The 22,594-nt window shown below is 40.6% G+C and overlaps 1 protein-coding gene across 3 annotated transcripts in view; it reads right to left on the bottom strand.

Annotated features, from left to right (window-relative positions):
- The window catches only part of ITGA9 (integrin subunit alpha 9), a 5,160,704-nt gene that overhangs the window by 2,671,929 nt on the left and 2,466,181 nt on the right, over positions 1 to 22,594 (bottom strand). For all 3 annotated transcript variants that reach the window (XM_044065011.1, XM_044065010.1, XM_044065009.1), the window contains exon 17: positions 17,144 to 17,220. In XM_044065011.1, coding sequence (XP_043920946.1) covers positions 17,144 to 17,220 — 77 coding nt within the window. The remainder of the gene's footprint in view (positions 1 to 17,143; positions 17,221 to 22,594) is intronic.

The following is a 22,594-nucleotide window of genomic DNA, read 5'->3' as shown; positions in this document are numbered from 1 at the left end:
CATGATCAGAGAGCTCCTTAATGTCTCTTTTCATGTAGTCCAGGGAGGTACATCTTAGATTATTCACACCAACATGTACAATGACAGCATCATACTTGTACTTGTTCTGAAGTGACCTAAGTGCCTGTGTTATGTGGTGGATCAGAGCACCCGACAGGCAGCTGACAGTAACCTTCTCCTTGTTCAGCCTGGTGAGTGAAACATCCGTGTGCCTTACTATAGAGTCTCCTATTACTAGCATGTTAGGTATGGTGTTTTGCCTTAAGGGCTGTTGTGAGTCACACTGCTCAGGTGAATTATGTGTTTTCTGGCTTGTGTTTGGGGGTGCAGGTTGCTTGCTTTTCTGCTTTGGAGGGCACTGTTTCTTTTTCAGATTGATACCTAGTGCCTCCAAATATGTTTTTCTGTATTTATGCGTATGTTTTGCCAGTGCTTGTTTTGTAGATTCATGTTTGACAGGTGGTGTGATGCAAGTGTGTCCCTTATCCTCTTGACTGTCTGTTACAGTCATGGGTTGAGAGCGCTTAGCCTCCAGTCTGGCTGTGTATTTGCATCTCTCACAAGTGTTTGTGTCTAGAGGTAAGAGGAGAGGGTTGTCTGTATACATGAGGCAGTTGTGACATTGCCTCAGGATGCCCAATTCCACCAGATGAACTGGAGAGTACACCTGAAGCTGACCTCTGGACATGCTTTGAAGAGTAAATTGAACTTAAGTCCTGCGGACGATCGAGGGTCTTATGCTATATTATAATAGTGCTGTCTAGGAAATTTGGAGAGTAATAGTGCTGTCTAGGAGATTAGGACAAGTGCTGATTTCTGTTTTGTAAGTGCTGCAATAAGAGCAGCTGATCTGAAGCACTTGAGTTGAGGCTTGCCTAGTTCTAAGGGAAAATTTACAGCGCAGACTTTATGGGAGCTGTTTTTCTCTAAGCAAGTGAGAAAAGTAAGCACAAACACTGTTTTCCTCTAGGTAATGAGGAAGATAGAGTGCTATAGTAATTAGTAGCTTATTTAGTGCTTACAAGTGCTGAGCATGAACAAGCAAATTTAAGTGCTAAAACTAAGAATCTGTATCTGCACTAGATGAGTTACAGGACAGAAACAAGTGCAAATACAGGCTTTCAAATCAGAAAGTTGAGAGAGATGGAAGAGATTGCTCAAACGGACAATAACTACAAATTCTGGGCCAGAACCACTACTTATGAGGTAGACAGGTTACCTAGTGCTTACCACTCCCACTGATAAGCTAGAAGGCTTCCCTCCAACACAGAAAGGCTTGGGGGACTCAGAAGCTTACATACAGTCCTGGATACAACAAATCTGTATCTGGAACACTAGTTACAGGAAAGGTAGGAAACAGGCTTACAGTTTTTTTTTTTTTTTTTTTTTACAGAAAAGTAGCAAAAACTTGTAAAAAAACAATTCACATGCAGTGCAAGCTAGCACACTTGAATATGCAGAAATATTAGACCAAATACAGTTTAAAAAATGCAATTAAATTAAAAAGGACTAAAAGCAAGTGCAGAAAGAGTTTATTAGGTAGAATGTGGTAAAGAGATGGGACGGGGGAGTGTCCCAGATCAAATCTACAGTGGGCAGGCAACTGCAAAAGCCACCAAATTTAAACTACAAACCAAAAATAAGGAGGGTGGGTGGGACAAAAAAGTTTCAAAAGTAATATGTAACCTATATGTACTTACATATTCAAGTCATACTGTTTCCTCTTAGGTTATCTACTTAAAGTGGTACCTATGATTATTAGTTTTTAAATATTATCCTTTTATGTCATTGACTTCTAGATTTGTGTCAATGTGTATAATGCTGTAGTCGAGCTTTTCTACTCAGGCCTCTACTGAAAATGGACATATATCCAGTTAGACTAGCCCAGTCAACAAATGTAAAATAAATAAATAAAAATTGGCCCTCAGGCCCTTATAATTCTAGCCAAGAGTTTAGCCCATGTTTAGACAAGTCAGCACCCAAAGCCCTTGTCCAGCAGGGACAAGGGTGGAACCCCTACCCATCCAGTTACCAGGTTGCACCTAAAAAGGGAGAATGAGGTACTCTGCTTGACATGGAGGAGTCTATTCCACAGATGGGGGAGTCTCTGGGACACAAATCTGTCCCGCCAACAAATCCTATTGATGTCATAGACCAGGTTGAGGTCACGTGTGTGGGTTACTTGAGTGGAGCTTGGAGATATGCAGCAGTCCCATCAAGGTGGGGTCTGATTGCTTTTTATGCCAGACAGAGGTCACCTCTGAGGAGTCTGTATGAAACTGAGTAGAGGGACAGGACTTTTAACCTATCTGTGTAGGGTAGATGTTTGTGACCCTGGATTCTTCTGGTAAGGAACCACTGTGGTCTCTCCAGCTGATGCATGTGCTTTGTGAGGTACATGCGGAAGGGGGCGTTGTACACAATAATAGAAAAACACATGGATGTTATGACCCTGGATGAGATACCCTTACTTATGAGGTGGGCCATGTAGAAAACTTTCCATACCACGGAAGCAACATGGTGGCCAAAAGTCAGGCAGCTGTCAACCTGGATGCCCAAATCCCTCACGACTGATTGTGTGCTTAGGACATTGCTATTACTGTGATAATATGTGGGAGCATCACTCTGCCCAAAGGAGATGATGAAGCATTTTTTTGGCATTCAGCTTGAGGCCATGTTTCTGGCACTAGTCATTTGTTTGGGTGAGACCCTCTTGAAGGATGTCCACAACACTAGGGGAATTGATGACCGCACCCAGCTTGCAGTCATCTACAAACTTGGTCAGCCATAGCCTACTGGTTTTGGCCTGCACCTGAGAAAAGTATATGCCGAATAACAGAGGCCCCAAGACCAATCTCTGGGGTATGCCACTCGTTATGGGGCTACTGCTTGAGGTGGCTTCCCCTATTTTGATTAGGTGGGTTCAGTGAACCAGTTTGCTACCCATCTGGTAACATATGGACTGATGCCTAGTTGAGAGAGTTTATCTATTATGCATGAATGGGGAACAGTGTCGAAGGGTTTGGCCATGTCAAGGTAGGCAGTGTGCACTGTCTTCCCCTTGTCCATGGCTTTGGTGACTGTCCCAAAGAAGTCGACCAGATTTAACAGACATGACCTCCCCTTGACAAAGACAAACTGTGTGGGGTTGAGTGTTTGGAGGTTGCCAATGTCCCTGTTAATGAGGTCCATGATAATCCATTCCATGGCCTTGCAGATCAGGCTAGTTAGGCTGATAGGTCTACAATTTCCCAGATCAGTAGATGCTACATGTTTGTGTAAAGGGATGACAGTGCCTGTCCTCCACTCGGCTCATACAAAGTTGGTACTCAAGCTTTCGGTGAATAGAGTGCCTAAAGGTGCTGCAAGTTCATACCTGAGTTCATGTAGGATGCAGCCTGGGATGTTATCGGGTCCCATGGAGGCTGTATTTTTTGCCTTTGAGAGGGCAGTGATGACCTGTTCCCTAGAGATAAAGGGAGGGGGGCAGGTACTAGGGATGTCCTGATTTACTGATGGGGGGACAGTGAGGTGAAGTTTTCGCTGAATCTGTCAGCTAGTAGGTTGGCTATATCTACAGCATTTGTGCATGTGGTATCCTTGACCATCAGTTCTGAACAGATCTGGGTGCTTCCTTTGAGATTGTGGACATATGTGAAGAAGGCCTTATGATTGTTTCTATTAGATGTGGCAAATTTGAACTCAAAGTTCACTTTAGAGGATTTCACTAGTGCTCTTATTTGTTTGTTCAGGCTAAGGAGAGATTGCTTCCAGTTGGGCACCTGCTCCTTCTTGGTTCTGGACAGTAAATTTTTTCCTTTTGTTATACAGTTTATTTATTGCAGATGTCCACCAAACAGGTTTACTCTTCTTTGCAGAGGATGATTTTGTCCTGTCAGGTATTCCTGATTTCATGCATCTATATAAGTGCATCCACATAAGTATATAAGTCGTATAGTACTATGATGTAGATCTGGACATTGGTGCTAGTTCCTACGGAGGGGGAAGGAGCTGTGAATCTGTTTATACCATCCCTCAGGAGGTTGTAATCAACTTTGCAGAAGTTTTTTTGTTTGACCCTAGCTAGAGGGGGGTCAGGGGAGATTTTGACTTCAAAAGTGACCTCTATCGTCGGATCTTACCAGGGAGGATGATACTGTAGGGGTGCTGCAGTGGTTACTCATGTTGGTTAATACCAACTCCAAGTTATTATCACCTGCTGTTCCAAGGCATTTGCATTGATAAAATTGAGGAATCTCTTTGCATTTGTGTTCTGGCATGAGCAATTTTTCCAATCTATGGTTGGGTAAATAAAGTCACCCAGGATCAGGGTAAAGGGTTAAATCTTGCTAGATTCAAAGAGTTCCAGATAGTTGGAGTGGGAATCTTGAGTCAAATTTGGGGCCCTGTATGATTTGAATAGGTGTCTTGTTAATGGTTAACTGCACCTGGAGTGTCATAGTGTTTGACCAGCCTGGAGGTGTGTGTGTCTTTAATATATATTGAAACTCCACCTCCTTTGGCTTTGCTGCCCACAGTTTGGGGTCTTAATGTATGATAGGATGAGTAACCAGGTAAGGGTGGGGTGCACTCCGCAGCTTTGAACCAGGTTTCTGTGAGTGCACAAATGTCAGCATCTTCCAGGGTTAGGGATGCTTGCAATGAGTGCAGTTTCAAGTTTAGACTCCTAGCATTTAGCAGCATGACCTTTAATTTGCATTTTGTTGAAATTTTTATGTTGGTTTTATCGAGCTCATGACTTTTCCTAAAAAAGGCACTATGGGGGAGGCAAGGGCCTTTGCCAGCTAATTGTTAAAGTCAATCAGTCAATACAAACGGAACACAAAGTACAGAAATGCAGACAAAACAAATGAACTCCATTTAGTGGCAATGTTAAAAGAAATCATATTACTGATAATTAAGTAGGCTAACTTTTAGTATAACATCAGATTTAAGTAAATCCAAATTAACTTTATTCTCTTGAGAGATGAGAACTAGCCTGGAGTAGATGACTGAGATATTCCACCTTAAAGTGAGATGGGAGTGGGAGCTACAGCCTCCTGAAGCACCACCAATCCCGACATGTTTTCTTAAGATTCTTCAGACCTTTGGATGAGAAGTTTAACCAAAGCCCCATCTACTTCATCTAGTAACTCAGGAGGATATATAAGATCTTAAGCAACCCATCAAAAAAGTAGAGAAAGTTTCCCAATTCCCTGAATAATTTTTTTCTAGTATTATAAATACATCCAAGGTCTCCCCTGAAAAGCCATTAGCCTAGTAGGACTAACCTGGTTAACAAATGATAAATAAAATAATTTAAAAAGATACAACTGTGTAACACTCTTTTAGCACATTTATTAAATTATCACTTAAGGCACAGGTAAACCATATTGACACGTTTTCTATTTATATAGTTTATACATCACATATTTTCTTTTCTTGTAACTACCATCTATCCAACATTACACACATTGTTGAAGTCCTGCCTTCCCTTAAGCCTCACTCCTCCTCCTGAATATTATTCTGCATGTATTATTCTCAGAATTTCCATTTATTTCAATATAATTTGCTCCTTCCCTTTTCTAAACATCCCTTTTCCAGCTATTTTATCTTTGCTACAATACTCTCCACTTGTAATTTACATTTATTTCTCTCTCTTATTTTATTTTACAGTAGTTAACTCCCAGAACAAATGACTTCACTCCTCTCCTACCCCCTCATAATTACTAAATTTCATGCCTGGCTCTCTTAATACACCCCCTGATATAGTAGCTGTTACAGAAGCATTGGTAAAGCCACATATCCACATATATTAGACACTGAAATAGTTCCAAGTGGTTACAATATATTTACAAAAGATAGACTCACAAGGAAAGGTGGCGGTGTAGCTATAATCTATTGTTAATCTTAAACTATTACATCCTTTCCCAAACTTGTCCCATCATTACAAATAAAAAATAATAAAAAAACTTATGCATAGCAGTTATAGACATTCCCCCCAGCCATACCTACACTCTTGAAAATTTTCTATCATGGACAACCCAAATGTATCCAACAAAACCATCATTCTAGGAGATACTAACATCAACTAGCAAAACCTAACCTCAGACTCCCCTGCTAATTTGTATTAACCTGTACAGGTTCACACAACTGGTCACATATCCCACACAAATACTAAACAGTCAACCAGAATCCACCCTAGATTGGATCCTAGTTTCAGATCCACAAAAATATTCCAACAGTGGTACCTTCCCTAACATTCTCAGTGACCATCTACCTGCCCTTACACATAGACCCCATACTCAAATGCCAAAATCCCACTCATACACAGCATCCAGGAACCCAGCTAATAAAACCAAACAACCTTCAACAACACTCTAAATGCTCATAATTGGACCCCACTAAAATGCCTACCTTTAGAAGAAGCTGTACACTATTTTCCTTAACACCCTAAATACTTTAGCTCCACTTCAATACAAAAGAACAAAACTCACTCATGCTCCCTGGCTAACTAAACAAATGGTCTGATCAAGAGACCAAGCCTGGAAAGAATGGTGTAAAAACAAAATTCAAGCAAATGAAATTAATTTCAGACAACTTCGTGACAAAGCAAAGAAATCAGTCAAAAACGATTAAAAAAAACTACTACTCACAACAACTATCTAGTTCAAGTAATAAACCCCAAAAATTCTGGAAATCAGTCGCTTCACTCTTTAATCCTGGGACAACACAAAAGCAGTCACCTTTTACAGCCAAAGACCCACAACAAATAGCCCATAGTTTCAACTCCAACTTCATAGATAACATCCTTAAACTTGTCAATGAACCCCCAACAACAAGGTAACCACCTCAAACTCAACTCCTAAGGATTCCAGCACATACCCCTCACTCCACAATGATACAAACAACACCCCCAACAATTCCAATATTCTCCCTAAAACCCATGCCCTCCTCTCTAGTACTCAAATAATAAACTCAGACCTTGTTCCTTATCTGCTGACAACCTCCCCTCCCAATATGCTAAACTTGGTGCCAATCCAATAGCTTATGCTAGCAGTATTCTAATTAATAGATCTATCTCAGAGTCCATAATCCCTCTAATTTGGAAAAAAAATCCATTATAACCCCACTGCACAAAGGCAGAAGCACAAATGACTTACTATCAATCCATTTCCATTCTCTCTCTATTATCGAAAATATTAGAAAAGTGTATGCAAAGTCAATGACTACAACAGCTCTGTGATAACAATCACCTTGCACCTACCCAACATGGTTTTCAACCTGCACACAATATTACAACAGCCCTACTGTCTTTTACTGATGCTGTGAACAAGGATTTAGACACTGCTCTATTAACATCATTACTTTTACTAGACGTATTCAAAGCATTTGACACAGTATCAGTATTACATACTAAACTAATTCAGCAACTTACAACTTTAAGAGGCACCCAACATACCCTTACCTGGTTTTCTAACTACCTGAACAACAAACAACAATCAGTTAAATGGCGAAATAAACAATCTGGATACATAGTCAATTAAACAGGCATCCTGCAGGGGTCTATTCTGGGACCTTTGCTTTTTAATGTGTTCAGAAATGATCTTCACTCTGGTCCAGACTCAATAAAGCCTATATTAAGTGTACACTTTTCTGAGTGAACAGGCAATACAGACATAATGCACATCTTCTTCCCAATTTTAGTTTTCCTACTGATATTCTTGCAGCTTTAAATACTGACAGGGATTCATAAAGGTTACCACAAAGTACAGACTACATGTACACAGTGTAATCTTTCTAAGTGATTAGAAAGCACAAAAAAAATGTGTGTACACTTAGTGTAAGCGTTATTGAATCTGGCCCTCTGTCTCTTTTCAAAGATCACTCATCCAATACACTGATGATTCTACTATCATATCTTCCTCCAATAATTTCTCAGACCTCCACAAAATAAAAAAGGCCTTTACAACCACAGAAATTTGGATAAATGAAGCACAATTTCCACTAAATTCCAAAAAAATCCAAACTACTGTTGTTTTTTTCTAAGCCATCTCCACATGACTGAGATTTACTCCCTTAACAGGATTGAACTTGAAGTAGTGAAGTCAGCAAAATTACTAGGCATTACTGTCGATGATGAACTATCCTTTGAACAACATATTCTAAACACAATAAAAAACACACTTTAAACTAGGCAAACTCTACAGACAGAAGCTATACATGGATAAACCCACAAAAATAAAACTGGCAAATACCCTCCTATACCATTCCCTCCTCTATGTTTCCCCCATTTTTACTAACCTGCATGTATCCCTAAGCAACAAATTATAATCATGCTATTATAAAATAGCAAACTTCGCCACTGGACTATCATACCAACCTCACCACTATCAAGCCATTAAGGAACTGAAATGGCTTGAATTCTCCCAATTCCTTCATTACACCCAGCTAACTCAAGCTCATAAACTAATATACAACCCAGAGATAATTGCCCTTCTCTCCACTCTAACCTACAATACTACACCCCCACCAGAAATCTTCAGTCCACTAACAAGCAACTTTTAAATGTTTCCAAACCTAATAAAAGGGCTGGACAAAGCCTATACTCACACTCTGTATCTAAACTATGGAATGCCCTACCTCCCTATCACACAATTGGATTCTTTACAAAATTTCAAACTTACTTTAAAAAAATGACTTCTTCAACAAACCAATCTGTCCTTGCGCACAAAACCATAGAGCACCTTAAATTATGTCTAACACATCAAAGTAGTATGACTCCTATCAATTTCAAGAAACTCTATTCCTGTGAATCTGATCTCATTTTTTATTTTGTGGGCATTTTTCTCTCATAATCTCATTAGCAGGTCAAAATTGACCATGTGTTGACATGCATCACATTTCTTTTTTTAAAAAAAAGAAGGTATCTACTGTCTTTCTCTGTATTTTGAGTGCTATGTATACTGCTAACATTATATAAACCTTTGCATTCTATGTTTTACTAATCTTCAGAAAATTGTGTATGCTGTAGAAAGTACAGTTTTGTGCCTACCATAAATGTACATGTCCGATAGGAATGCATCTGCAGTCCTAACAAATGGGTTGTCCTGTCGTCAGGCAGCCCTTCGGTCGGCCAGATTCCAAAGTCTGGGTCTGGCTTCGGCTGGTGTCGCACTTCACCCGACGTCATAGCTGCAGTTATTCGGGTATAAAGGCATCAGCCGACGCCATTTTCCTCAGTGTTTCTTGCCCCAGATGCCAGGTGCCCTCTAGGAAGGCTAAATTTGGATAAATGCCAATGTTTCCAAATAGTAGAGAGCAGCAAACACATAAAATAAGCATGTATGTACATATATACAAACAAATACACCATAATAGATCCCCCCCAAGCTAGCTGAAAGATGGCAAATACCCTAGGAGTACCACAGAGGGGAAGGCGGGTGGGTAATCCTGACTGCAGATGCATTCCTATCGGACATCTACATTTATGGTAGGTACAAAACTGTACTATGTCCTTCAAGGATGCATCTGCAGTCCTAACAAATGGATAGAATACCATAGCCAAACTAGGGGAGGAGGAAAGAAGAGATTATGGTGTAGTTAGGATCCCTTGCAAAACAGCAGTGGCAAAACCTGCTCGGGATCTAGAGTATAAAGGTAAATTATAATGCTTGGCAAATGTATGCACGGAGGTCCAAGTAGCAGCCTCTATAATGTCCTTGGTAGCCACCCCTCGTAAGAAAGCTGTAGTAGTGGCTGTAGCCCTTGTGGAGTGAGGCCTGATGTTCTCTGGAGTTTTCTTTCCATGGAAGGAGTAACAAAATCTAATGCAATTTCCTATCCACTTGGAGATTGTCTGTTTTGAAATTGCTTTTCCTTCCCTTCCTGTTGCATATGCTACCAGAAGCTGGTCAGTTTTCTATAGCACTTGGTCCTGTCCAGGTAGTAGCGTAATTGTCTATGCACATCCAAGGTATGCAACAGTCTTTCTCCCCTGTTCTGTGGGTTGGGGAAGAATGTAGGCAGGTGGATAGCCTGGTTTAAAGAGACTCTGGATACCACCTTAGGCATAAATGTAGGATTCGTTCTCATGGACACTCTGTCTTGATGGAAGATCAGGAAGGGTTGCACTGCCATTAATGCCTGTAGTTCAGAAACCCTTCTTGCTGAGGTGATTGCTAGCAGGAAAGCAGTCTTCCAGGATAAGTATTGTAATTCTGCTGTTGCTGCTGGTTCGAAAGGAGGAAGTGTCAATTTTTCTAGCACAAAATTCAAGTCCCATGCTGGCAATGGTGGTTTCCTAGGAGGCTTTACATTTTTGATTCCTCTCAGAAACTACCTGAGCAGAGGGTGTGAGAAGACAGGGGGATCCAAGCTGTATTCTGCCGAAATAGCTGATGTGTGTATCTTGATGGAGGAATAGGACAGGCCTGCATGGAAGAGCTCTGCCAAGTACTCCAGGATGTTGGCTATGTTTACCAGTGACACATCTTTTCCCTTTGCAGTACTCCAAATGAGATATCTTTTCCATTTTGCTGCATAATTCTTTCTTGTAGAAGGTCTGCGAGCCTCAAGGATAATGTCTTTAACCCTTTGGGATAAATTTGGGTTAGTTGCTCTTATGTAATATTCCAGGCAGTCAGCTGCAGAGTTTTCAGGTTTGGATGCAGTATGCTGTAGCTGTTCTGTGTTAACAGCAATGGTATCAGGGGTAGTGTCCACATTTGTCCCCGAGACATGCTCCTCAGTAATGGGTACCAATGTTGCCTTGGCCAGTCTGGAGCTATCAGAATGATCCTTGGACGTTCCTCTTTGATCTTCAATAGCACCTTGTGCATCAAAGGAAGTGGTGGGAATGCATATGCTGTCAGGTTGTTCCAACTGAAAGATAGGGAGTCCACCTTCCAAGCAAGTGGGTGGAACGTTCTTGTGCAGAATTTCTTGAGCTGGTGATTGAGTGGGGATGCAAATAAGTCTATTTGTGGTAGTCCCCATTTTCTTGTGATGGCTTTGAAGATGTCCGGGTGTAGCATCCATTCGTGGGCATCCGTGGTAGTTCTGCTTAATATGTCTGCTAGAATGTTTTCTTTTCCCGGTACAAAAATTGCCTGTAACTGAATGTTGTAGCTCAGAGCCACATTCCATAGGTCCAGTGCCATCCGGTATAGAGGGTATGAATGTGTGCCTCCCTGTTTGTTGATGTACCACATAACTGTGGTGTTGTCTGTCCTTATCATCAACTGTCCTTCTTGGAGGAATGGTCTGAATGTCTGGATTGCCAATTTTACTGCTAGCATTTCCTTTAGATTTATGTGCAGGTGCAGTTGGTCTTGAGTCCATAGGCCTTGTATGCACTTGTCCAGCATGTGGGCCCCCCAACCGAGGTCTGAGGCGTCCGTTGTGATGGTTTGGCTTGGTTGGATGCTGTAGAAGGGCAAACCTGCGTTTGATTGACAGGCATGAGCCCACCATAGGAACTCTTGCTTCAGGCATGGTATTAGTGGGATTTTGGTTTCTAAGCTGTGTCTGTGTTGAGACCATAAATTCTTCAGGTACCACTGTAGCTTTCTCATATGCAGTCTGGCCTGAGGGACCAGGATTATGCAGGATGCCATGAAGCCCAGGGCTTGCAGTACTTTTCTTGCTGTTAGATGGTTCTGCTTTGTTAATGCCAAGAAGTAGAGAGGAAGTTTTTCTTGTTTTTCCCCAGTTAGGAATGCCATCTGCTTTGATGTGTCCAGCTCTGCACCTAAAAAGGTTATTCTTTGGGATGGTATCAGCCTTGACTTTTTTATATTGACTGTATATCCCAGGGCTTGCAGCAAGTAAATGACTCTTTGTAAGTCTTCTGTTAGCTTGTTTTTGTTGTCCGCTTGCATGAGGCAGTCATCCAGGTAGGGATAAATTTGTATTCCCTGAAGTCTGCAATGAGCGATTACTGATGCCAGGCATTTCGTGAACACTCTGGGCGCAGTAGATAAGCCAAAGGGCAATGCTGAGAATTGATAATGCTCTGATCCTGCAAGAAATCTGAGGTATCTTCTGCAATTTGATCGTATGGAGACGTGCAGGTATGCCTCCTTGAGATCTAGAGTTACCAGCCAAGACTCCTTGCCCAGCATGGGAAGAAGCTGCTGTAGGGTCAGCATTTTGAATTTTGGAACAATAAGGAATGTGTTTAAAGCGGACAGGTCGAGAATAGGCCTCCATTTTTTCTCTTTTCTTGGTACCAGGAAGAGTCTGGAGTAAAATCCCTTTCCTTGTTCCATAGATGGTACCTTTTCCACAGCTCTCATTCTTACTAGTTGAGCTATTTGTTTTAGAGCTTCTATATTTTGATTTGGTGGTAGGTTTGGCATTCCTCTTTTTCCTGGTAGAGTATGGAAATGAAACCTGTAACCTTGGTCTATAGTTTGCAAAATCCACTTGTCCCTTGTGATGTAATGCCAGTTCTTTGAAAATAAGGCTAGCTTTCCGCCTAAGGGTGCTGCTAGCTGTTCCCTGGTAGGCGGTGCCAGGGTCAAGTCACTGTGATTGTCCTGTTGTAGTGGTAGTGGCTGTGTCTGTGCCTCGCTGGTTGTTGCCCTGCCACTGGCGTCCCCTGTAGGCACCCCTGGATTGATTTCTGCCTCTTGAACGCCTATTCCTGCCTCTCTGTGTTTTAGAGGAGTCTGGAAAGGACCAATTTTTGGAGGGCCAGTTCCTGCTAAACCTCGGAGGTTGCACCTGTAAGAAATCTTTCACTGTTTGTACAGATTTTGCCTTCTCTTCCATTTTCTTCAATACCTGCTGAGCAGGAGAACCAAATAAACTGACCTTGTCCATGGGAGCATCTAATAATTTTGATTTGACATGGTCCGGCAAGGCCTGTTCTTTCAACCATGCATGCCTTCTGATAACTGTGCCAGTCATGGCTGATCTAAAGGAAGCCTCCAGTGCATCATAGCCGCATTTTAAAGAATGGTTACTAACTTGCTGAATGTTATGCACCATTTCCAGAACATATTTCTTATCTAAAGTATCATCAGAGGACAGTTTTTTAGTTAACTGATCAAGCATAAACTCCTGATATTGAATCATATGAAACTGACAGTTCAAGGCCCTAGCTGACAGAGTAGCAGAGGTGTATACTTTTTTACCCCATCTCTCTAAGGACCTGGATTCCCTTTCAGAGGGGAGGGGATTTTTAACAGAGGTAGATGCTACTGCCTTAGGCCCCTGGGAGATAGTCTCGGGATCTGCAAAGGGAGCCTTGTATAAATGGTGATGTGTGTCCGGGACCCTGTAGAACCTATCGGGCTTAGCAGGGGCTGGAGGTAAAGAATCAGGAGCAGTACAAGCATCATTAAATGCATCATCTACAACAGAAAGAACTGGAGGTATAGCTAAAGGCCTATGTTGTGGTAAATGCAAAAAGGTCCTAAGCCTTTTCCTGGAATCTGAAAAGTCTTGGCCCTGCCACTGAAATTGTTCCCTCATGGCATGTAAGGTTTCCCCAAAGGAAAATTCCTCAGGTGGAGAGGCAGAAGGAATCGACTCTTCAGCATCAAAGTCTTCATAGGGAGAATAAGGAGCCTCTGGAGGGTCTGTATTGTCTGAATCATCTGAGGAATCATCCGTAGACACTGGCTCAGGGGGCTCTGCTCTAGGTCTCTTCTCAGGAGGAGGCTGAGAGGCCCTGTCTGGATGAGGTTGGGATCCCCTTATTAAAGAGATGAGATCCTCTGCCAAAGAAAGCATTTGGGAACTGGAACTGGGCCTGTGAGAGGGGGGCTTAACAGGCACAGACTTAGTAGTTTTGGCTGCTTTAGCCCTGGCAAAAGCCTTAATGGACATGGCTGCAGGAGGCCTAGCAGCTCCACGTGCAGGGCTGGATACATCCAAGGGGATAGTGTCCGACAAATCCTGTGAAACCACAGTAGCTGGTTGTATTTCAGAAGCCGATTCTACCAGGTTTGAAGAGGCCTCAGTAGAAGGCATGGATTCGGCTGGAACAAGGACCGTTTGCTCGGTTTCGGCCGAAACCGAGACACTCGCGGTTTGCTTAACCGCGGTTTCGGCCGAAACCGTGGACCGCGAGTGTTGGTCCTTCTCTTTGCGTTCTTTGGCAATTTGTGTAGTCGGAGGATCCGACGGCATAATATATGCAAAATCAGAACCAAAAAACTGCTCAGCAAACTCCGACCGACGTCTAAGCGTCCGTCGGTTAAAAGAAGCACAGGCTAGACAAGCTGCTACATCATGGTCTGGGCCTAAACAAGGTAAGCAGTAAGAGTGGAAATCTTTATGAGGTATTTGTTTCCCACAAGTTAAACAGTTATTCACTTTTTCTGACATCGGCTGAGGCAAGAAAGAGTCCCCAACGGGGTACTTAGCTTTTTAGAAGTCTTCGAAGTAGTATTCGGTAGTAGTAATCTCTGGATCTGACCGACCGGCACTTGCGAACAGCTTCTGCTTCGGGCGCCACGTGGCAAGAAAGACTGAGGAAAATGGCGTTGGCTGATGCCTTTATACCCGAATAACTGCAGCTATGACGTCGGGTGAAGTGCGACACCAGCCGAAGCCAGACCCAGACTTTGGAATCCGGCCGACCGAAGGGCTGCCTGACGACAGGACAACCCATTTGTTAGGACTGCAGATGCATCCTTGAAGGACATCTGTATAAAACTTTAAGTATTTCTAATCTTTAGAAAATTGTGTAAAAAAAACTTTTGGTTACTTCTGTAAATATAATATGATCTTAAAATATTTCTTGGGATTTGCAAATGGAGTTTTTCTCCCCAGACCTTCAATGAAAATGGGTTTTTGACCCAGTGGACTTTCTCGGTCAACAGATGTCAATAAATAAAGTCAAAGTCAAAGAAAACTTTATTGTCATTCAGAACTACACAGCAGTATAGCTGAACGAAATTACAATGTCTCATTCTCAATGCAGGAAATAGTTGCACATATAGATAGAGAAAAATTAATAAAATATCACAGTAGAAATTTAATAAGTAGCAATTTGTAAGTAAAGTGGGACAGCAGTGACCCACACCCATTCCAGAAGAGGAGACAAGGAAGACAAGGAACAATATGAAGGTAATATTGTCAAAGTAAAATTGAAACAGTAGCAGCATATCTATGATTACACTGAATTACTGCACAGTTTGTATATTGCACTTTACAGTCCTTCAGTGTGTAGGTGTGCCACCTTAGTATTGCACTTAGTTATTGCACATCCATAAAATAAGCCCTTTGATTGGCTAGTTATGTAACAGACATCATGGTTCATTTTGCCAAAGAGTTTAACAGTCTAACGGAGAGCGAAAAGAAACTGTTTTTTAGCCTAGTGGTCTTACAATGCAGGCTTCTGTTTCTCCTGCCAGATGATAGGCAAGTGTATAGACCATTGGCAGGATGTGTTGGATTGCTGGAAATCTTTTTGGCCCTGTCTATGCACCGGCATTTGTGTAGACCTTCCAGAGGAGAAAGAGAGGTGCCAATGATTCTTTCTGCTGACCTTACAACTCTCTTGAGATCCTTCTGACCTGATTATTACAGCTCCCATACCAGACTGCAGTGCTGTTGGTCAGGAGACTTTCAATGGTGCCCCTATAAAAGGTCTGAAGTATGGATAAGTAATCCATAAATCAATAAATAATTATAAATAAATATTGAATACTTCAAATACAGTTTGTTTATCCTTTGATTTGCGTCTTCATTTTGGGCAGACACTATGATTAAACTTAAAAAGGATTTAATATATTTATGCAGTTCACATCCTGTGTCCCAGGTCAAAAGAATAATTTTCTTAGTTACAGCCATTTGATCACCTAATATTTCTTGCATAGTACTCTGTACGGAATTTTTATAATTTGCCAACTCATTGCACTCCCAGAACATATTTTACCAGATACTTATTTCTTCCCCATAACACCTCCAACATTTGCTATCTGAGAAAAAAATTCTTTGAAGTCTGCTTGGGGTATAAAAATACCTATGCAAACACTTGCAAGCAATGCCCACAAACCTTCTGGACTTTTCTCTTCCCAATCTTTTCTGACCTCCTAGGATTGATTCTTATACTTATACAATCATTTATATGTCCTATCAATAAGTCATTAGCCGCAATTTCTGTTCTGGAGTCAACTAAAAATTCTACCAGAGCAGGTCTCTCAGTTAAGATTATTCTATACTTTTATCCTTGCTTATACTCTGATATCAGTCCCTGGTAGGTAAGGCAGTCTCTAGCCTGCAGTCCCAATGTCTTCTTGACCTCATCCCACTCTATACCCTTTCCCTCTCCTGTTATTTGCACCCAATACCTTGGTTTCTTTCTCCAGTAAACTTCAGCCCCTTCTCACTATTTTCTGTACCCTAAATGCAGTCATCCCTACTGGCAAAATCGCCTTTCCCCATTTTCATCCTGTCTTAGTTCTTAGAACACCTTCTGCTACTTTATGAATATAATATTTTGCATAGTTATTACTACTGGCATCCAAAATCCCAATTTCTATTTCCTTGAACACCTCACATCATCATCATTATCATCAGCAGCAGCCTTTTCCATTTTGAATTATAACATTCTGCTTGAGTTATGTATATTAACCTTAACCATGTAAACTACAAATAAAATATTCCTTCAAATCAGTTAGTCCTAGCACACCTTATTTTACTGGAAGAATCAGCATGTCCCACTTAAATAATGCCCATTCCCCCAAGACAGATTCCTTCAATTCTTTACTAATTGTTATCCACAACTTATCTACATGTTGATAAAAATAAGCCTGACCAGTATATAGGACTAAAGGGACTAAAACAATTTCACTGCTTGTATTTTACTATCCATATGCATAAACAAGAGCTTCCAGTTTGTCTGTTTTTTTTTCTTTTCTTTAGTTTCTTCCCCACATATCTTTAACCACCACCATAACATAAGCCTAACATTTTAATTCATACTCCCAAGTACAACTTCTTATCATGTACCTCTAAATATGGGTAATGCTGAACCAATTTGTCTGAGTGTAAATAATTCATGGCTATAGCCTTTGTTTTATCTTCATTAATTTTTATATCCTGAAAATACTTGAAACCATCTCAAAATGTTCCACACATTTTGAGGAAATAGTCTTAAATTCTTGCTTAACAAGGTACATACCTTGACAGCAGCAACTTGCCCTGGATCTTTAAGTCTGCAGTGCAGTCATCTGAACGACAGTTCCTCTCAAATACAGTCTGTGGAAAAATATGTAGAAAAATTAGATAAAAATGGAGTGACTGCAAAGGACAGGAAAACATGTCAATACAACTAAGTATGCTAAATTTCACAGTAGTAGCAGCAGACAAAGTTAGAAGAATTACTCAATAATCACTGGAAAAATAAACAAACAGGCACAGAGGCAGCTGTTCCTACCAAGAGTAAGTACAGAACCAACTCAAAAAACAAGCCACCCTGCTGGAATTAGATCAATATTCCATATAACAGAAAGAAGAAAATCATAGCAACAATTAAGAGGTGCAGCACACCCAGCAGGATAAAAGCACTTTCAAAGTAAACAGACATCTGTGAGGACAAAAAAAAGTCTACCAAAGAGAATCTGAGGTAAAGCTGGCCTCCTGGGTCAAGGACAACCCCAAGGCATTCTTTGGTTGTGTCCACGACCTCAAAGACAATACACAACTGTGTGCAGAGCTCATTGTTAATGGAGCCACCTATACTGAGCCAGAAGGTATAGCAAATTAACTGGCAGACAAATTCAGCTCTAACATTGCCTCTATTTCCCTCTCCATCTTCCCCTCAGGAAATACCACCAAATGTAACTCCCCCTACTATCACTAGGGAAGAGATCCTCAAGCCTCTCACTCTAAGGCCAAGAACACTACATCAATAGGTCCAGACAATATCCAAGGCTTTCTTCTAAATATCATGAAACATTACCTATCAAGCCCTCTAGAATCACTATTTAACCATACCCTCTAAATAAGCTTTGTGTATCATGAATGAAGAACAGGGACCATCAATTCTCTGCACAAATGTGGGCCATCTACAGACCCTGGTAACAAAATACCTACCTATAAGTCTCATTAGTCTCATATGCAAAGTCATGGAAAGAATTACCATGGAAATAATCAATAATGAAACAGTAAATCTCCAGACACTGGGCCCAACCCAGTTTTGTTTCATGAAGGCCATGTCATGCAGACTCAACCTGGTGGACTTCTTTGAGAACATCAAAAAAGCAACAGGTGAGGGAAAAAATGGTTCACACTGCTTACCTTGACCTGGCCACATTATTTGACACAAACCACACTCTGGCATTCTTGACAAACTCAAGAGGTTAATTATAAACCATTATGTCACCCTGTGTATAAGCTTGTTGACTCACAGACAGGACCCAGGAAGTTAGAATTGGGAGTCCACTTCCAAAAGAGGTCAGTCTCCAGCACAGTCCCTCAGGTATTGTTCTAGGGACTATAAGAGAAATGAAACAATGACTGCTTAGTGTTGAGACAGACCAACTGTGACTTTAAGTGACAGTGACCATGTGTCTTTTTTTAAGTTTGCATTGTAGATAAATGGCACTTAAATTTAAAGCACATCCCCATTTTTTGCTAAATACTACACTGGTGGTTATGAGAGGTAAGGTTTGGTCAAAAGCATACCAAAATACACTATTTGCCATTCTTGCATTGCTACATGTAGTGATAATACTTGCTAGTTTCCTCACCTACAGGAGGACAGAATTGCTGTTCTTTGTATGTTGTCATACACATGTGCAGGAACAGAGAGAGAGGTCTGAATGCAAGATTTATGAGTAGTTTGGGGCAAAATTTTACTTCTGATATGGGTAATCACAACAAGGAGGTAAGAAAATGCTTTTGAATGAATTCACTGTAAATTCATTGTGTGTACTGAAGTAGAAATTGAGGAGCAACACTCCCAAAAAGCACTGATGAATGACGCACTGACTGACTGATACTCGGTGCTGTATTCTCTTCACTAAATTCAAAGTGAAATGCAAGTTTTAATTGCTGTTTGCTAAGCTGCACTAGAAAGTGCTGAATGGAATGAAAAAGAAGCTGGTCAGAAAAAAAATTTGTTTTGAGAGTGAAGTAAATGAAATGATTCTTAAAACAAGTTTAAATTCACTCACAGAAAACAGGATTACAATGTTAAGTATTGTTAAAAATTACAATAAAGTGGTACAAAATTTTGCAGTGTTTTTTAGCAGGGCTCTACATAGCAACTGTACTAAACATTTGAAAGAAATGAACTAAGAAAATGTTCCTGCAGCATGAAGTATACGCTCAAGTGGTTACTCAGAAAATTGCTGAAGCTAGGCATGCACAGACAGTGAATACTGTAAGGATGAGTTGAATTCTTAAACTGCAAAAAAGAATCATTACTACAGTTTAAATGGAAAAGTTAAATCAATAATAGTTTAAGCATTGTAGATTCAAATTACTTAAGACCTGGGGAAAGTTACTGGAAACTCCCTAAATCTAAGAAATTATTGCCAGTATATGCCCATCCCTCAAAAAAAAAAAAAAAAAAAAAAACAGGTTTATGTCACATAATCGAACTTCCAAAATTTTGAACACCATATGTTCGAACTTGGAAGTTCAAAATGTGATAACATCGAAACCTCAGAAGAGTGAATTTTTTCCCAGGGAAAAAATTTGCTGTTCCAAAAAACACACACACACAACACAAGCACACCAAAAACCTAATAAACCTACACTAAACCTTACATACACAACTATCTATGCACTAGCCTTAACCCAAACCCTAACCCTAAGGTCCGTCACTATCACACACTTACCTTACCCTAACCCTAAAGTCCATTACTATCACACACCTACCTTGCCCGCACCCTAACCCTAAAGTCCGTCACTATCGCACACTTACCTTACCCGCACCCTAACCCTAAAGTCCATCAGTATCTCACACTTACCTTATCCACACCCTAACCCTAACATCCGTCACTATCACACTTAACTTACCCGCACCCTAACCCCAATGTCCGTCACACTCGCACACTTACCTTAAAATGTCGAAGCCACAAAAACAGCCAACCAAATTCTTTCCCTTGGAAAGAATTAGTATTTCTGTGGCTTCGACATTTTCAATTTTCGAACTTCCCCGTTTGAACTTCTGGTGTTTGAACATATGGAAGATCGATTAAATGACATAGACCCAAAACAAATGGCATCCATCCTTCCCAAAGTACTAACACTGCACTTCCAATCTACACAGATACTGTTAATAAAGCTAGAGATAATGGCAGACTAGTCACCTCTTATTTCTAGACTTATCTAAAGTATATGACACAGTTTGTGATAGCAAACGTCTACTTCAAATGTCCTCATTGGGCCACTCTCAGGCCTTCCTTATATGCTTCAAAAGCTACATGTCCAATAGGTATCTGACAGTAAAATGGCACTCCACCCTCTATCCACACCTCCAAATCAACACCAATGTACTCTAAGGAGTTATCCTTGGGGTCCCCTTCTTTTCAACAGTATCACCAAAACCCTCCACACACCCACACAACAGGTCTTCCTAATACATTTTGCAAATGACTACACACTCATTTGCACATCTGGCAACATGGCCTACCTCCAAATAATTACACAGGAAACTTTAACCGCCACAGCAATATGGCTTTGTAACTTACAACTCATGCTCACGGCCAAATAAACTACTACTTTTTCCTCAAATACCTCTCTTAACAAAAACAAATGTCCTCTCTCTCTCTGATAATACAACCTTTGAAGTCACTTGTCATAGCAAATTATTAGGGATGATAGTGGATAATAATCTTAAATTAAACCTACAAATGCAAAATTGCATAAGAAAAACTCAGCAAAAACTAAAAATGTTTTACAAAGCCAAAAACTTTCCCCTCAACATAGCTAAAACTACACTTGCCACTACTTATCACCTCCCCACACATCTTTATGGTGCTTCCATCCTTGCTCACCTCAAGGCATCACAAAAATCAAAACCTGAACAACGCTATATCAACATTGCTAAATTTTCAGCAAATAACTTTTCAGAACTCACCACTGTATAGCACTAAAAATGCCTAAAATGGTTACAACTACCCCATCAACTAAAATGCATACAGCTTCTTATCACCTATAGAATTTTCCAGCATCCATCTATCTGTCCAGCACTAAATACCATTATACACAACTATGTTTCCCATTCAGTCATTATGATCCAGTGAATACAAACTCTTGTCTGTCCACAAACCTATCAAATCTACTTGGTATTGTCTGCATGTGCACCATGTTGCTAAGGCCTAGAACTCCTTACCTGTATTCACCAGGTTAGTACCCTCTCTCCCATCCTTCAAAACCATTCTAAAAGACTTCCTAGCTAAAATCTGGCTCAGTACTAGTTCAACACTAGAATAAACTTTCCTAGCTAAAATCTGGCTCAGTACTAGTTCAACACTAGAATAAACTTTATCCCTAAATGTGAACAACTACCTCTTCAAACCTTACACCTTCTTACTGTCCCTTCTTCACTCACTTCCTTACTTCTATCAATTTCTCTTCTCTAGGTCTCTCTCTAAATATACCCCAAGCCTGCTTTTCCTCTCATTTTTTTTACTTACTTATTCTGATGCAATTTTTATAATTCAAAATTTCTATGATTTGTTCTTTATTATCACTGTAATGTTTATTAGTGTGTGTACTAAAGATTTGTATGTTTTATGTACTATGTATTTGTATTTTTCTGGAGCTTTTCTCCCCAGGACTCCATTGAAAATGGGCTCCTTGTGGCCCAACGGACTATCCTGGAAAACAAACTGCAAACAAATAAATGTCAATAAATAAATAACTGCACTGTGAACAATTTCCTGTAGCAGCACAAAGTCTGTGTTCAGAAGCAATGGCATACTGAGGAAAACCATTGTACTGGCTTTCTAAAAAATATAGCAGACAATTCTAAAGTGTACTATACATTAAAGCATAAACACTGTGTGAGGTTCTGGTGGTTGCGTTCAATGGTTTGGTGCAGCCAAAACAGCTCAAAAGTACTGATGACCAAACATAAACCCAGTAATGTTTGTGCATTCTGTGGTTTACCCAATGACTATAAGAAAAGTCCACTGGTGAATGTTTTGGCACCTCAATAAACTGTGCATCAGAAAGAATGAACCTACAACAAATGGAAGCCTCTGCAGTGAAACAAAAAGCTGAAAAACAAAATGCTGACTGTAAAGTCAATAGTACTATAGAGTGTGGAATTGAGAGTTTAACAAGCTGGTGAAAACAATTAAGAGTATGGTGTTTACAACACTGAAAAATAAAGAATACTGCTTATAAGGACCTGACATTTCTTAAAATTGTAAGAAGTTGTTGGTTTAAAGCAAGTACAAATAATGCATGCTATTGCTTTCTGAAGAGAACTGTATCATTCCTGTCTTTCGGCTTTTCCCAGTTAGGGGTCGCCACAGCGGAACTCCGATCCGCTAATGATTGGCAGTAGAGTTTTACGTGCTGGCTTTCCGGGCCTAACGCACAACCTTCAGTGAAGGAATGTCCATTCACACATATCAACACACAGAAGACACTCTAAATGGGAATCAAATGT

This window comes from Protopterus annectens, chromosome 3.part0 (assembly GCF_019279795.1).
Source record: "Protopterus annectens isolate FY-2018-M chromosome 3.part0, PAN1.0, whole genome shotgun sequence".
NCBI lineage: Eukaryota > Metazoa > Chordata > Ceratodontiformes > Protopteridae > Protopterus > Protopterus annectens.
The sequence above is the reverse complement of the archived record's forward strand: the minus strand, read 5'-3'. Positions and strand labels throughout refer to the sequence as shown.